The sequence below is a fragment of the Poecilia formosa genome, unplaced genomic scaffold, assembly GCF_000485575.1.
Source record: "Poecilia formosa unplaced genomic scaffold, Poecilia_formosa-5.1.2 Scaffold518, whole genome shotgun sequence".
NCBI classification, from domain to species: domain Eukaryota; kingdom Metazoa; phylum Chordata; class Actinopteri; order Cyprinodontiformes; family Poeciliidae; genus Poecilia; species Poecilia formosa.
The window spans coordinates 7,681-23,016 of NW_006800457.1; the positions used below are offsets into that span (position 1 = coordinate 7,681).

The following is a 15,336-nucleotide window of genomic DNA, read 5'->3' on the forward strand; positions in this document are numbered from 1 at the left end:
TCTGGTTCTGAACTGCTCTGCATCCCCAGAACCAAACGAGGAGAAGCAGCATTCAGCTTCTATGCACCACAAATCTGGAACTGTAAAACAGCTGAAACACTGAGTGCCTTTAAATCTTGACTAAAAACCCACCTGTTTAGAGTTGTATTTGAAATTACGAATTTTATGAGGCATTTGACTTAATGGAATGTTTTGATTGTTGCATGACTTTGTGTTTTTGTTTATGATGTAAAGCACTTTGAAATGCCTTGCTGCTGAAATGTGCTATACAAATACATTTTGATTGATCGATGGTCAGCTTCAGAACAAAAGGATTTGTTGAATTTTAAGGAGTCAAGATTCCTTTTCATAAATTATATAAAATAAACGGAGTTAAATAAATAGCTTATAAAAATGCTTGCAATTTCCTTCCTAAGATTGGTTTATTACATTTTGCTATGTAATTTACTTTAAAACAAGAAAAAGAAGAAACCTTTAAGTAAAAAATGTACTGTTTTCAATATTATAATAGCCTTCTGCTCAAGTCTTTATTGCAGTATGTTTTTATTACATTTTTAGTGTAACCTCATTTAGAAAATTGACACCCAAGTCTATTTCTTTTATTAAATGTATGAAAGAAAAACTCAAAGATGCATACTTTCATAAGATTTTTATGACAAACTTACCCACATATTGAGTACATTTAATGTTCAAGTACAATTAGGAAAACTATTGGAATTTGATTTCCAGGTCTAGATAAGTAAGAGAGAGGACATTTTCTCCAGCCTTAATGTTCTATCCAATTGTCTAAAAGTTGTATTCATCCTTTCAACTGTCTGCCATCTAGCATATCGAACTAATTGGGGTTTCATGTGCAGGACATTTCCTCTGAGGACGGAGAGCACCTCCATACCCTGTGTCAGACCATCATTGAGGAAGGCCCGCTGGTGTTCATTCCCCTGGCTGAGGAGAACAAAAATAAGAAGTATCAGGAGGAGGTGCCGCTCTACGTGAAGAAGTGGAGCGCTTTCAAGGAGCTCGTCATCGTGCTGCGAGCCAACCTGCAAGAGATCGTTGACAGGTTAGAAGCGCTAAAGTCGTGACGGTACAAAGAGAATTAATTCTGAAAGCACAAGCTGAGGCTTTGATCGTTTTTTTAACAGGTATTGATAATGTTAATATATTTAAAGAATTTATGTAGTAAGTGAGTTCAAACATTAAAAACTTTTTTTCTAGTTAGTTGGGTTTAAAGTCATTATAAGGCTGTATAAATTGTGTAAAAATGAAATTTATTGACCCAACGTTTAGGCCTGTCACAGTGACGCATATAGCTGGACAATAAATGATCCATGAAATTATTGTGATAAATGATATTGTGATTTGAGACTATTTTTAACTAATACAATAATAAAGGCATAGTAATGCAAGAACATCCTGTCGGAGATCAAAAACCTTAATTTTTAGAGACCATCTAACTCTGGAACTGGCAAACATTTGAAATATTCAAAATAAACAAAACAACACAATAATTAAAATGGATTATAAAATCTCTGTGACCAAAATTAGTTTAAAAAAATGTTAATCATTCAGCTTAGACAGGGGAAACTGGCAAAAGTGACAGATAGTGTAAACTATCTGCTTCCTACTGAGTGTCAAATGTTTGGAACATTTTTCAAAATAGCGGCTTTTCAACGATATTGAAGACGAGAATCTTTCTAACGATTGTTACTCAAGCTCATTTTAATTTATCATGTGATTAATTGGTTTATTGCTTATCATTACAATCTTTCCAGTGGTGTCCCTTATGGAAAGTAAACTGACAAAAACCCTTTTTCTCCTCCAATTTTGACTTTCTTCTTTCCGGGATTCTTCTCCACAGATGGACTGATGGTAAGGGTCCACTGGCTGTAGAGTTCTCCAGTTCGGAGGTGAAGAGTCTGGTCCGAGCTCTGTTTCAGAACACTGAGAGGAGAGCTGTGGCTTTAACCAAGATCAAATAGACTATTGGACAAACAACAAAAGCACCAGGAAGACTGTGTTGCACCTTTTTCCTGAGTGGAAAATCTGACCTTGCCTTTACTCATTGCTTCATGTAAAACCTTCACCTACATGAAAGATTAACAGATTGCTTAAGACAGGAGATGCTGCTGCAGGATGTTATGCCTGCACAAAACATCTGTACATTTCACTGCCTCAGTTGTAAAGCTTTGGTTTTTGTTTGGTAGCTTTCATATGTTCACATGATGAAATTTCCAGTTAATTAAAGCTCAGCTTTGTTTTCTTTTCAAGTTCTGTTATTTTCTGTATATATCATTTTACAAAACTTTGTTTAAAGTTTAACATCCATGAAGTGGTAAATTGCAAATGACATGAAACTGAACTCTTCTGTAATGTATTTATTATTCCTTTAAATAAACCAAAATACTTTGCTTCTTTTCAGCTTGACCTTGTTCTCTCTGTTTTCCTCATAAATGAGAAACAACCCAGTTTTGAACCTTGAAAGAAAATGTTTTCTCCTGCCGACTTTCCTTAATAATGTGGTCAGACAACATTTGGATGTAATCGAATACTTGAAACTCATGAGTTTGTGTTGAAGAGGAATGCTGGGATTGATTATTTTGTCATGCATCTATACTCCAAATCTATTTCATATTTTCCATTGTAAGGCAGCTCTACAAATACTACTTTGCGATGTGACATCAGGATGACAATTAGGGACTTTCACACATCTGCTTCAACCCTAAGGTACACTTTCATAGGCATGTTCATTGGTTCGCAGAATTATATGCAGGTATGGTCCATCTAACTTTCTAGGAAGGAGATGGGTTGAGTCCCAGAGTTGAACATGTTTTGTTGGTTTATGCTGACTGAAGATGATGGTCATCCACAGTGAAGCAAATGTTGCATCATTTTGAGCTGCAAGGCTCAGATTACATTTTACAAATTTTACATTTGCATTTGCATTTGTGACAGTTAAATTTTGGAGATGGGGCCTGTGGGTTCATAAAATTAAAATTGAAGTATTTGGGCATAAACACACTTAGAGCCTCACTTAACTAATATTAAAATAGATAACAGAATTAAATAAGATATATATATATATATATATATTATAAATGAACTAAGCTATATATATATATATATATATATAAATGAACTAAGCTGTTTAACAGTTGTAAAAAAGACATTCTTCAAAAAGGGTTTAAATTAGTGTTTTTATTCATGACTATGATTCCTGGCTTTGCTCGGTAGAGGGCGCTGGCGCACCGAAACTTCCCAAAGCAGCATGAAGAGATATGAGAGTCGTCAGGCGGCGCGCTACCGCCATGTCACCTAGAGAGAAACATTTAGCGCTTTTCTCTGTTTTATGCCTAGTTTTGCTAGTGTTTTATTATATACCTATCTTTTTTTACGGAACTTTAATTCTATCAGTCTGCTGTTTTGCCTTTTACTATCGCAGTGGAGAACATCTTCCCGCCAGGTTAGGCCCGAATCCTCGGGGTGGGCTACACATCCCAGCCGTGTTCCGGGGCTGGTTGCCGGGATTGAAGACGACCGGCGTGTCGTTGGCTACGCGGGGAAAACCGAAGAGGAGCATCAGCAGCTACAAAGCTGAGCACAGAGAAACAGAGGGACACTTAAGACAAAGACCTAGTGAAACCGGGATTTATCGAAGGGAAGCCTTGTCAAGCGACTCATTTCTTTTCAGCCCCCGGGATTTTCTCATGGGGAGTTATATCGGGAAACCCGAAAGTCCAACCGCCGACTCTGGGAGGCCAAGAGCCGGGAGAAACCCCCGAGACCAGCTGCGGGAAAGGCTGGCCAGACCCAACCATGCTGTCTATACCCCGAACAGGAGACTTTCATTCACTGGGTAATTAAACAAGAATATAGAGACGTGTCTACCTCCTCCTTTAGCATTTCTAACTCATTCATCCTCGAGATGAAAGTTTATTGGCGGGTTTAAATTTGCTCACTTTCACTTACATTGGATTATAGCACATAGATAAGGCTCGCACGTGCAGAAAGGTATTAATAAAAGCTTTTAAAACGTGGCCTTTTTGAAATATCAATCAAATTGTGAACTTTTGTTACTAACTAAGCTAGGCAAAAATACAACGTTTTTATTTACTTTCTCATGAAACTACTCAAGCTTGATGGATTTGAGCCTTTTACCATTCTAATGAGTTGCATAGTAAGCCACAAAAGTAGAAACGAGAAAACACAAAACATTTTTTCTAAGAATATTTTTTTTGAACTTCCAAACCCTCCTTTTTTGTTTTTGTTGAGAAGTTAGTCACAAGCAGCCTCTCATTTCTTCAAATGTTGCTCCCAAGCTGTTCCAAAAATAGATAAATCAATAATTAAGTGATATAATTAAAAGTAAACTGTGTATATCAAACTGTTAGCCCTTCGTATTACTCGGTACTCATAAAGTAGCTCTGAGTTGCAAAAAGGTTGGTGAATCCTGATCTGGAGTGATTTAAGAAGGTCATGTGATCTGATGAAGTGATGCCTGTAGAGACATCGCTATGGTCTGAGGTTGCTGCAGTTGGTCATGTCAATGTTCAGCAGCAATATGAAGTCATGCTGCTTAAGATACTGAATGACCAGGTTATTCCAGCAATTTGATAGGAAATAGTTTGACATAGGTAGTCTGTATAGAATATATTATTTGAGATGAATCATTCAGAGATTTTGTGGCGTTTTTCTCTTCATGTCCTTTACAAGACACCATAGCTCATTAAGTTTGTCTTTCATGTTATTTTTTTGCATGACAAGACATTTTTATATTTTCTACAAGATAAAGTTAAAGTGAGTAGCAGCTGTCTCCAATTTATGAGAGCAAAAAGAAAATGACATGACATAAAGAAATTATTTACTGTACTGTTATAAATTATGTCAATTATTCATATAATCGTGTTGTCTATGGCAGCCTGACTGAACAGCTGACGGGCGTTTTTGGACAATATTTTCCTTCCCAGAAACTTCTCGGAGCCTTGTTATCATTCTGGTCACACTTGTTATCGAAGAGAAACTTTTGCTGTATATTTCTACTTGATGGAAGTGATATTTACCTCACTATGTTCCTTGCAGTGAGACGCTGGGTGCCCCGGGGAGGTTCACCGTTACCCCTCTACGTCACTACCCCCTGCAGCAGCTCGGTGTGTCCTCAGTGGGAGTTCTGCCTCCTGTCAAATGGGACGGCTTCAGAAAGAAGAACATCCTCAGTCCTCGTAACTCCCCAGCTGCCCTCAGCCCCGTCACCGTGAAGATTGCAAGACCAGACCACAGGAACCCCAGGTCTCATATTGTTTCATAATTGTCTTATGGTTATTGAACTGAAAACTCCAAACAAGTCTTCTGAAGTTTAGTTGCATGTCTGGTCTGGATTCTAGTGTGAACCATCAAAGCTGTGCCGGGCTCACCCGGGCCTCTGCAGACCCCTGCTCCAGAGAGAGCGTCCTGAGGGTGTTGAAGGAGAGCCGCAAGAGGGAAGTGGAGGACGAGGACAGGAGCTTCACAACAGAGCAGAGGAGCAAAAGAAGGTAAATATGACTGGATCAAGTTGACAGAGGATCCATTTTTCTTTAAAGACCGTTAGATTTAGAAAGTATTTAATTCTTATTTCTAAAAGATGAGAAATGTAGTTTTGTTAGAGGAGCAATCAAATCTGTAAAAATATTCATCCCATTGTATATTTCACCCTTTTATTCCTTTAACAAAGTAATCATGACCAACAAAATCTCCTTTTTTGACAAAAAATTACAAGGTAAAAACCAAGTTCCATAAAATAATGACAAATAAAAACATATAACATTAAATAAATTATTGCATAACTATTCACTCGCCTCAAGTCTGTGTAGATAGGTCTTCATTCCACTCCATGTGAATAGACTCAGCTAAAATAATGAGTTGATTATTGAAGTAATCATAAACTAATTTAGTAATTGAATAATTAACTATATACAGACTCTGAAACATGGCATTTTCTGAACAGTAATTGAGTCAAAACTGTTTTGACTTTTGAATTTAAGATGAAAAAAATTCTGTAAATATAATACCCCTCAAATTTCAGCTTTACCTGGTTCGAATTCTTAAAGAAAATTACATATAAGGCACCTTTTGCTATCCAATTATTAATTGGGTCATCAAAAAAGTATTTGCTAGATCAGCCCTACCATATTTATGCACTCAGTAGTTTTATGTTGCATTGCTCTATTTAATTGTCATTTTCTCATTAATTTTCTCTGATATTTCAAGGTTTGTTTAATAATTTGTTTTGTCAAAAAAGCCTAATTATAATGATCATGATTGGTTAAAGCACTAAAGGATTGAATACTGTTTATGCACACAGTATGACCTGGAATCTACTCATGGACAATGAATTGTTACAGCAAAGAAAACCTTTTTAGATTTTCAGCAAACAAAATTGTTTCAGTTTAATCATGTATAGAGTTATATTACTGAACTCTTATTAATTGATTATTAATTAACACTACTAGGAATGCGCGGTATAAATGGTGTACAGTAGAAACAATAGAAATTTGACCTGTGATAGAGATCTGTAGACTACCATCTAATCGCGGTTATGCTTGTTGATGTAATCGACTGGCAGTAATACAGAGCATCGTTACACATCCCTACACCCTACATTTTCTCTAATCAGTTCTGATTCCCCTCCTCAGGCGTAATGACAGCGATGGAAGTTCTCACTCTGCTTTTGAGCCTCTGCTGCCCAACGGAACGCCATCCCAGCTGGTCCCCAAGTGAGTCAGTCAAGAATCTCCAAAGTTGGACAGACTCTGCGTAGTCTGGAATTTGATTCAAAGGGGACCTGTCATGAAAAATTCACATTTTGCACGTCTTTGTACTTCCATTTGAGTTTCAACTGCTTCTAAAAACAGACCAAGCACCTAGAAAAAAACCCAGGCATCTTTTGGTAATAACTTGATGTTTTTTGGTGTCCAAAAAAACAAGCAACTACAAAATTCTCCCAATTGTTGAATCACACCGAGTCATTGCCTAGAAACCCCAGCCTAGCTCAGCCCATCACCTTGCAACCCAAGTGAAACTCCAGAACTTTTGGTCAGCTGGTTTTGCTGCTCTATGTGCTGTACAATGGCTGCTGGAACACACAAGTGTTTTATTTTTGGGTTGTCATTCAGAAACCACTTGCTGCATTCTTGTTGGTTGTGGAAGAGGCTGTACTTCTGCTTTTCAAAGATGTAGGATTGTATAATTGCATATTTCCAGCCTGTTCAAGTGCATGTGTAAACATTGAGTTGGACAGCGTGGCCAGCAGCAGTTTATTTGGATTTAAAGTGACAAGAGGCCCTGGAACAGCTTATTCTGAAAGGAGTTCAAAATAGGCTGAACTGAACAGACTAAAATCTCATTATCTAAGAATGATTTTGTGCAAACAATGCAATGAACATGATTTGCATAGTCCACACACCTATCCTAACCTGTTCAAGGAAGTTTTTGAGGTCACCTTTAAACGTATTCTGGATTTTGATAAATATGGAAAAAGGAAATATAGTATGGAAAAATACCGTTATTTATTCCCCATTCTACTGTTTAAAAGTCTCATCTTCCATCCATCCATCCATCCATCCATCAGTTCATTCATCACTCAGCAATCCATTTATCTGAGCATTGCCCATGCATCTTCCTTCCTCACTGTGGTTTTTGCAGTTCCATGTTTTTTCAGGAACCTCTGTTAATGTGGGACTAAGTGTTTGTGTCACTGTTTTTTTTTCTTCTCCCAGACCAGGAAGCCTAAAAAGAGGCATGACCTCGGCGATAGATGAGACCACCATGAAGAGGTCCCGCACCTCCTCCATCAGCTCCGGTACTGGGGCTCATGCTCCCAGAGGAACCCCCGGCACCAGGAGAAACGCCATCCAAAGCTCCTACAGCTCCTCAGTTGGCCTCAGCCAGGTACAGCGCTGTCATCGTAGCACAGATAAAGGGTTTTCTCTACAATTCTTTTTAAACTGTGGGGTTGGGCTTTCTTGGGCGAGTGTAGATTTGTTTCAATCACTAATATGACACAAGGAAAGTTAAAAATATTTAAATATTACATATGTTCTGGTACAGATCACTGTCATTTCTATGGTGAACATTGAGCATCCCCATTTAATGTTACCTCAGCGTCCTCCTTGGATCCCTTACTCTTCTTCTGAAAATATTTTTATGTACTCTCAGTAGGTGTATTTGCATTGTTATGCAATTTTTATGCTATTAGTTAACAATGGTCTCAATATGAGAATATTATTACTGTTTACCACAATAATTTCTGGGACAATTAATCGACAAGCAAAATTTGTTATGGTGACAAGCCTAGTTTCACTGTCCTGACATGAGAGATGATCTGTGAAAAAATGGATCTCCTCCCTGTGTTCTACAGAATTACACCTCCGGTCAGAAACAACCAATCAGAACCAGGACAGCTAGCTGTGCTCTCAGGAAGTTTTGATTGAGGAACTTAGGGTTGTTTATTTTAATGCAACCTGCATTTGACTTGGAATGAATGTTTCCTTTTTTACTTGACATTATTTGATAAAGGCAGTGTTGTGAGATTTATTTGACTTTATGAATAATTTAGGGTGTTGAAAACATTACCGAATATTATTGATGTATTATGTATGTATTATTATGTATTAATGATGGCAGGTTTTGACTGACTACTTGCTGCATTGTGCCTGCAAGTTTTTTTTGCATGTTTTTTGTCTAAGTTGTGTGAATTTTATGGTTCCATTTTTCCAGATCACGTAGTAGTATAGCATTAGCATGCTACTGCTAAAATGAAAAATTAACAGCTAATCCATGTGATCAGTATCAGCAGCAAAACATCTAATCAGAGCATCCCTAAACTGTATTAGTTGCATTTGAACAACTTTACTGTTGTTCAAATGCAACATAGCTTTGCATTAGGATTGATTTCACAGGCTTGAACTAAAAATTCTTTCAGGTACCTTTCTTTCACCTTTTCTCTCCTCCTGCTTCAGACTGTCTGTAGTTTTTCTTCACTCCTAAGAGAAGAACCGTGCACAGTAGCCAGCTTCACAGCCAGACAGGCAGGAGCCTGTGATGTTTTGGGTTTTCAAAATAAACAAAATTGTAATGTTTCATAATATTTAAATTCATTTCAAACTTTGATTATGGTTAGTACAAGTGTGCAACATATGCTATATTTGTATATCTCTCACGTGCTTTAAAAATAATATACATTTACAAACAAAACTTAAGTTTGAAGGTGTGGTGCCTTTTATTTTGCTGACGGTGCGCCATGATCCATTCCATGTAGAGGAAACCCTGACAGTAAAGCATTCTTCAGTTTTCACATCCCTTTTCTCCTTACAGTGGAAGAAGCCGTCTGCTCCCAGCTCTCCTCTGTCCAGCCTTGAATCATCTCGCTCTCAGACTCCAGAAGGAGCCTCTAAAAGAACCAGGTCTGTTGCTCTCTGGTTGCCAACAGTCATTCACACTGATAACTAAATGTTGAGTCTTAAACATGTTGTTTCATAAACAGAGAGGAAGACATCCAGTCTCCCAGCTCAGCATCTTCTGTGAGATCAGATCACACAATGTCAGAGAAAACACCCGATACTTGTAAGTCTGATCTACCTTCAGTCTTCCTTTATGCTCAAGAACTTGTAAAATTGAAATGCATAAATCCATCCTTCCTTCTTTCCTGTCTCTCTGTCTCTCTCTCTTTTTCTGTCTCTCTGTCTCTCTCTCTGTCTCTTTCTCTCTCTCTCTGTGTCTCTCTCTCTCTGTCTCTTTCTCTCTCTTTTTCTGTCTCTCTTTGTCTCTTTTTCTCTCTCTGTCTCTTTCTCTCTTTTTCTGTCTCTCTCTCTCTCTGTCTCTCTGTCTCTTTTTCTCTCTCTGTCTCTTTCTCTCTCTCTCTGTGTCTCTCTCTCTCTGTCTCTTTTTCTCTCTCTTTTTCTGTCTCTGTCTGTCTCTCTCTCTGTCTCTGTCTCTTTTTCTCTCTCTTTTTCTGTCTCTGTCTCTCTCTCTCTCTGTGTGTCTCTCTCTCTCTCTTTCTCTTTCACACACACATCTGGAGTTGGGTCGTGGGGCTAACAGCCTAAGTAGGGAGGTCTAGGCTTCCCTCTTCCCAGTCACTTGGGCCAGTTCCTCCGAGGCGTTCCCAGGCCAGCCGAGAAACATCGTCCCTCCAGGGTGTCCTGGGTCTCCCCTGGGGCCTCGTCCCACTGGGACGTGCTCAGAACACCTCAGCAGGGAGGCGTCCAGGAGGCATCCTGACCAGATGACTGAGCCTCCTAAACTGGCTCCTCTCGACGTGAAGGAGCAGCGGATCTACTCTATTTTTATACACCTATATAAAAGACACAAATAACTATTTTTCCTCACTTTCTGGAGTTAAATCACACTAATTTATAAGTTAAAGTTATTTAAATTGCAAGATTTTTTTTGTTAAATTGGTGCTGTGTTCTCGTACCAGTCGGGTGCATCGGGTATGTGTGAGAGACATTTCAACACATATTTTATATTTTAGTTTAGTTTTATGTTTTACTAGAATACCTTGTCCCTGCTTAGACTGTAAATGCTATCACAAGATGTTATACAGCAGTGTATGTTTTTATATAATAGTGAATTGAAACTTGCTTGTTTAGTTATTTTTGTATTGCTTTTAACTCCAAAATGTGGTGTTGAAAAACTTTGAAATTCTACCTTGAAAAGTGCTTGAATTTCACTATGAGACAAGTGTAGGAACCTTGTTTTAATTTTCCAGCTTTGATTATCTTGTAGCAAAACAAACTCCAGTCCCCAAAGTTCCTGTCACAACAACAAGAGACTCAACTGGAAGTGGTGGGAAAAGAAAAAGAAAGATCCAGCTGGTGTCCAGCAACCGGGATGATCAAATCTCTCTGGTAAGGAGTTCAGAATGTCCAGACTTTACCCTAAACGATACATTTAGTTTGCATCACAGATTCCTACAGTCTGGAAAAAGATGGGATTACATTTAAGTTTTTTCTGAGTTGAAACTATTAAAAAGGCAAATATGATATAATTTTTTTTCTGAAAGTTGCTTCTGTCTCTTATGTCGTTTTGACCAAATTCAAAGTCTGATCACTGAAGAAATGTGTTTATCAAAAATAATTACTATCATAAATAATTATTTGTGTCTATTTTGTTTAAGTGGCTTAAAAATGAAAAACTAATTAAATATGAGTTCAGAAAAGTGTTGGACCCTGAGCCCAAAATCATAACTTCACATCCAACTCAACAGCATTTCACACTTGTTGATGCTGTAAATCCTGATATTTGATTGTGTGAATAGAAAATGTTACCTAGTTTCTGTACAACAAATTCACCGTGTAGAGATGAGCTGCAAATATTACCTGACATTTTCAAAAAAAAAATACATTCTATAATTTTTGATCAATTAAATATCTACTGCAGAAAATCTATTGTATTTTTTTCATTCCTATTTTTAGGTTTTGATATAAAGAAAAACAGAAAATGTTTTCAAAAAAATTATTGCTGCAGTTATATGGGATGTTGATATTTGCACATAGTTTCTGGCCTCAGAATAAGAAAAATATATTTAAATAAAAACTGCTGGTACCTTTGGTACAGAAATTAAATGTTGCAGAAATTAAATGCAGTTCTATCGGGGGAAACGGAAAAAAAGCCTAAAACTCTCGGCAGCTCTGTAGGTGATGGCCTGAATAAAAGTTAGTAAAAGGAAAACCTTAGTAAACATTCAAAAACTCTGAAAAACTATTTAGCAAATTCTGAAAAAAAAACTAAATTTTTATGACCCCAGACTTGTGCGCAGTTTTCTACGAGTTTTATGACGTATCTGGACCGTTTGGTTCTAATTTTTGGGAACATAGATTTCAGTCTGAATGCCTGTTTGGTTGCAGCCTCCACCCCCTGAGCTGGGCTACACCATCACAGCTAGAGATCTGGACGACGAGAAAAAGGCAGCCATCAGTAAGATCCAGAAAGTCCTGGAGACTCCTGGTGAGCAACTCTAAAGGAATTTGTTGGGGAATTTTTATCTCTTTTCTCTTTCATCTTATTGTTAAATGTTGACTTTTAGCCTCAGAACCAGAAAAGTCCATGCCTCCAGAAGCCTCCACCTCAACTCAACCTGCTGCACCCACAGCCACACTGAGCAGCCTCCTGGCAGCTCCTCTGCCCACATCCACCTCTGTCGTTCCAGTCATTAACCTGGACCCGATTCCTGGTGGCAGCAGCAGTGCAGCAGCCCCTGCAGGCCCCAGCACTCTGCTGGAGGCCCTCAAAGTGAAGATCAGTGACCCCACCAGCTCCATGTCTGTTGCCAACACCACCACAGGTATCGATTATGTTACTAATCCATTCGTCTATTGATTATTCTGACGATTAATCAATTAATCAGATAAAATAATTTGCACATTCAGAAAATTTTTCATTTAACCACTGAAGCCTTCTTATACAATATTAAAAATACAAGAACATATGCAAATAAACAAATAATTAAATTATTTTTTAAATAAAATATTTCATTGCCTAACATGCAATAAAAGCTTTCCTTTAAGGCGGTTTTCCACTAGACGCCTCCAACCAGGACGGTCTCAGTCCACCTCGGCCTGATTCGTTTTCCATTAGCAAGTCCGGCATGGCTCAGTCCTACTTCAGGGTTCGTACAAGCAGCACAGAAAAGATTTGATTGACAGCTGTGCACATTCATTGACTGTCTTGTGATTTACGTCCCTGAAAACTGCAAACAACATTTAGCGTTTCCCTGTGGATTGTGGTCACTCCGTCTGCTTTCAGAGAGCTGCTTAGTACAGAGGAGTTTATTATGAGATTAAGGAGCAGCGAGAGGAACACATGGTAATTTTTGCAGCAGATTGACTGTGACTTACCGGAAAAGGGTAGAGTGCCTTCTCCTGCTACCAGCTTGTCTCTCTGAAATACGGATAGTAATAAGAAGAGAGAAACGGTGCAGCTGTGGTCAACTTTCTGACGGAGCTGCGGTTTTGCGTTGATAGTGTGAAACAGGAACTACATTAACTTGTGTGAATTTTATTTTTCATCCATCCATACATCCATCGATTTTCTTCCGTTTCATCTGGGGTCGGGTCGCAGGGGCAGCAGCTTCAGAAGGGAGGCCCAGACTTCCCTTTCCTCAGCCACTTCTTCCAGCTCCTCCTGGGGAAACCCCAAGGCGTTCCCAGGCCAGCCGAGAGACATAGTCCCTCCAGCATGTCCTGGGTCTTCCCCAGGGCCTCCTCCCGGTGGGACGTGCCCGGAACACCTCACCAGGGAGGTGTCCAGGAAGCATCCTGACCAGATGCCCGAGCCTCCTCAACTGGCTCCTCTCGACGTGGAGGAGCAGCAGCTCTACTCTGTGTCCCTCCCGGATGACCGAGCTTCTCACCCTATCTCTAAGGGAGAGCCCAGCCACCCTGCGGAGGAAACCCATTTCGGCCGCTTGTATCCGTGATCTCGTTCGTTCGGTCATGACCCAAAGCTCATGACCATAGATGAGGGTGGGAACGTAGATCGACCGGTAAATCGAGAGCTTCGCTTCTTGACTCAGCTCTCTCTTCACCACGATGGACCGGTACAGTGCCCACTTCACTGCAGACGCTGCCCCAATCCGCCTGTCGATCTCTTGCTCCCTTCTTCCCTCATTCGTGAACAAGATCCCGAGATATTTAAACTCCTCCACTTGGGGCAGGACACCCCTCACCCCCGACCCGGAGAAGGCACTCTACCCTATTCCGGCTCAAGACCATGGCCTCGAATTTGGAGCCACTGATCCTCATCCCGGCCACTTTACATTCGGTGGCGAACCGCTCCAATGAGAACTCCAGATCACGGCTTGATGAAGCCAATTTTTCTTCCATAAATTGGATAAAAAATAACACTCAACAATAACAAGGAAAGCAGTACAATAAGTGCATTGACTTAGTGTGTTTAATAAAAATAAATAAATAAATAAAAACTTTTCACCTGAGGAAATGTTTAAAATTGTGTGACTTCAATAACATCTGCAAGACCTTGAGGAGAGGATTAAATGAAAACAACACAGGAATAATCTGAAAACCAACAAAATTAAGGAACTGGTTATAAACTCAGATTCATATAAGTTAGAGATTTAAAACAGAATCTCTACCATGTTGTTTTCTTGTTTCCACATTCANACATCCTTCGATTTTCTTCCGCTTCATCCGGGGTCGGGTCGCAGGGGCAGCAGCTTCAGAAGGGAGGCCCAGACTTCCCTCTTCCCAGCCACTTCTTCCAGCTCCTCCAGGAACCCCAAGGCGTTCCCAGGCCAGCCGAGAGACATAGTCCCTCCAGGGTGTCCTGGGTCTTCCTCGGGGCCTCCTCCCGGTGGGACATGCCCAGAACACCTCACCAGGGAGGCGTCCAGGAGGCATCCTGACCAGATGCCCGAGCCTCAACTGGCTCCTCTCGTCGTGGAGGAGCAGCGGCTCTACTCTGAGTCTCTCCCGGATGACCGAGCTTCTCACTCTATCTCTAAGGGAGAGCCCAGACACCCTGCGGAGGAAATCCATTTCGGCCGCTTGTATCCGTGATCTCGTTATTTCGGTCATGACCCAAAGCTCATGACCATAGATGAGGGTGGGAATGTAGATCGACCGGTAAATCGAGAGCTTCGCTTCTTGACTCAGCTCTCTCTTCACCACGACGGATCGGTACAGTGCCCGCTTCACAGCAGACGCTGCACCAATCCGCCTGTCAATCTCTTGCTCCCTTCTTCCCTCATTCGTGAACAAGATTCCGAGATATTTAAACTCCTCCACTTGAGGCAGGACACCTCCACCCCCGATCCGGAGAAGGCCCTCTACCCTTTTCCGGCTCAAGACCATGGCCTCGGATTTGGAGGCACTGATCCTCATCCCGGCTGCGAACCGCTCCAATGAGAGCTGCAGATCACGGCTTGATGAAGCCAGCAGGACCACATCATCCACAAAAAGCAGAGATGTGATCCTAAGGCCATCAAAGCGGATCCCCTCAACACCTTGGCTGTGCCTAGAAATTCTGTAATGAACAGAATCATTTGGATTAAAATTTAATAATAATAAAGTTTATGTGTGGCTACTGGTTTACATCTTTTGACTGCACTACCTAAATCCGAAAGGTTGCACATTAAAAAAAAAAAAAAGTGCCAGAATGTTGTTTTATATATACTGCTCTAAAAAATAAAGGGAACACTCAAATAACACATCCTAGATCTGAATGAATGAAATATTTTGTTTGAATACTTTGTTCTGTACAAAGTTGAATGTGCTGACAACAAAATCACACAAAAATCATCAATGGAAATCAAATTTATTAACCAATGGAGGCCTGGATTTG

At 39.9% G+C, this 15,336-nt stretch overlaps 2 protein-coding genes across 2 annotated transcripts in view; both read left to right on the top strand.

Annotated features, from left to right (window-relative positions):
* The window catches only part of LOC103129123 (centromere/kinetochore protein zw10 homolog), a gene marked incomplete at its 5' end in the record, with an annotated part of 6,698 nt that extends 4,276 nt beyond the window's left edge, over positions 1-2,422 (top strand). Inside the window, 2 exon segments of the mRNA XM_007540101.1 lie at positions 745-1,060; positions 1,859-2,422. Of these exon segments, the coding sequence (XP_007540163.1) occupies positions 745-1,060; positions 1,859-1,979 (437 nt within the window).
* Positions 2,423-3,235: 813 nt separating this feature from the next.
* Positions 3,236-15,336, top strand: part of pom121 (POM121 transmembrane nucleoporin) — a 17,659-nt gene continuing 5,558 nt past the window's right edge. Inside the window, exons 1-10 of the mRNA XM_007540105.2 lie at positions 3,236-3,853; positions 5,077-5,283; positions 5,379-5,528; positions 6,669-6,749; positions 7,752-7,923; positions 9,349-9,437; positions 9,518-9,597; positions 10,762-10,883; positions 11,883-11,982; positions 12,062-12,319. Coding sequence (XP_007540167.1) covers positions 3,276-3,853; positions 5,077-5,283; positions 5,379-5,528; positions 6,669-6,749; positions 7,752-7,923; positions 9,349-9,437; positions 9,518-9,597; positions 10,762-10,883; positions 11,883-11,982; positions 12,062-12,319 — 1,837 coding nt within the window. The 5' untranslated portion in view covers positions 3,236-3,275. The remainder of the gene's footprint in view (positions 3,854-5,076; positions 5,284-5,378; positions 5,529-6,668; positions 6,750-7,751; positions 7,924-9,348; positions 9,438-9,517; positions 9,598-10,761; positions 10,884-11,882; positions 11,983-12,061; positions 12,320-15,336) is intronic.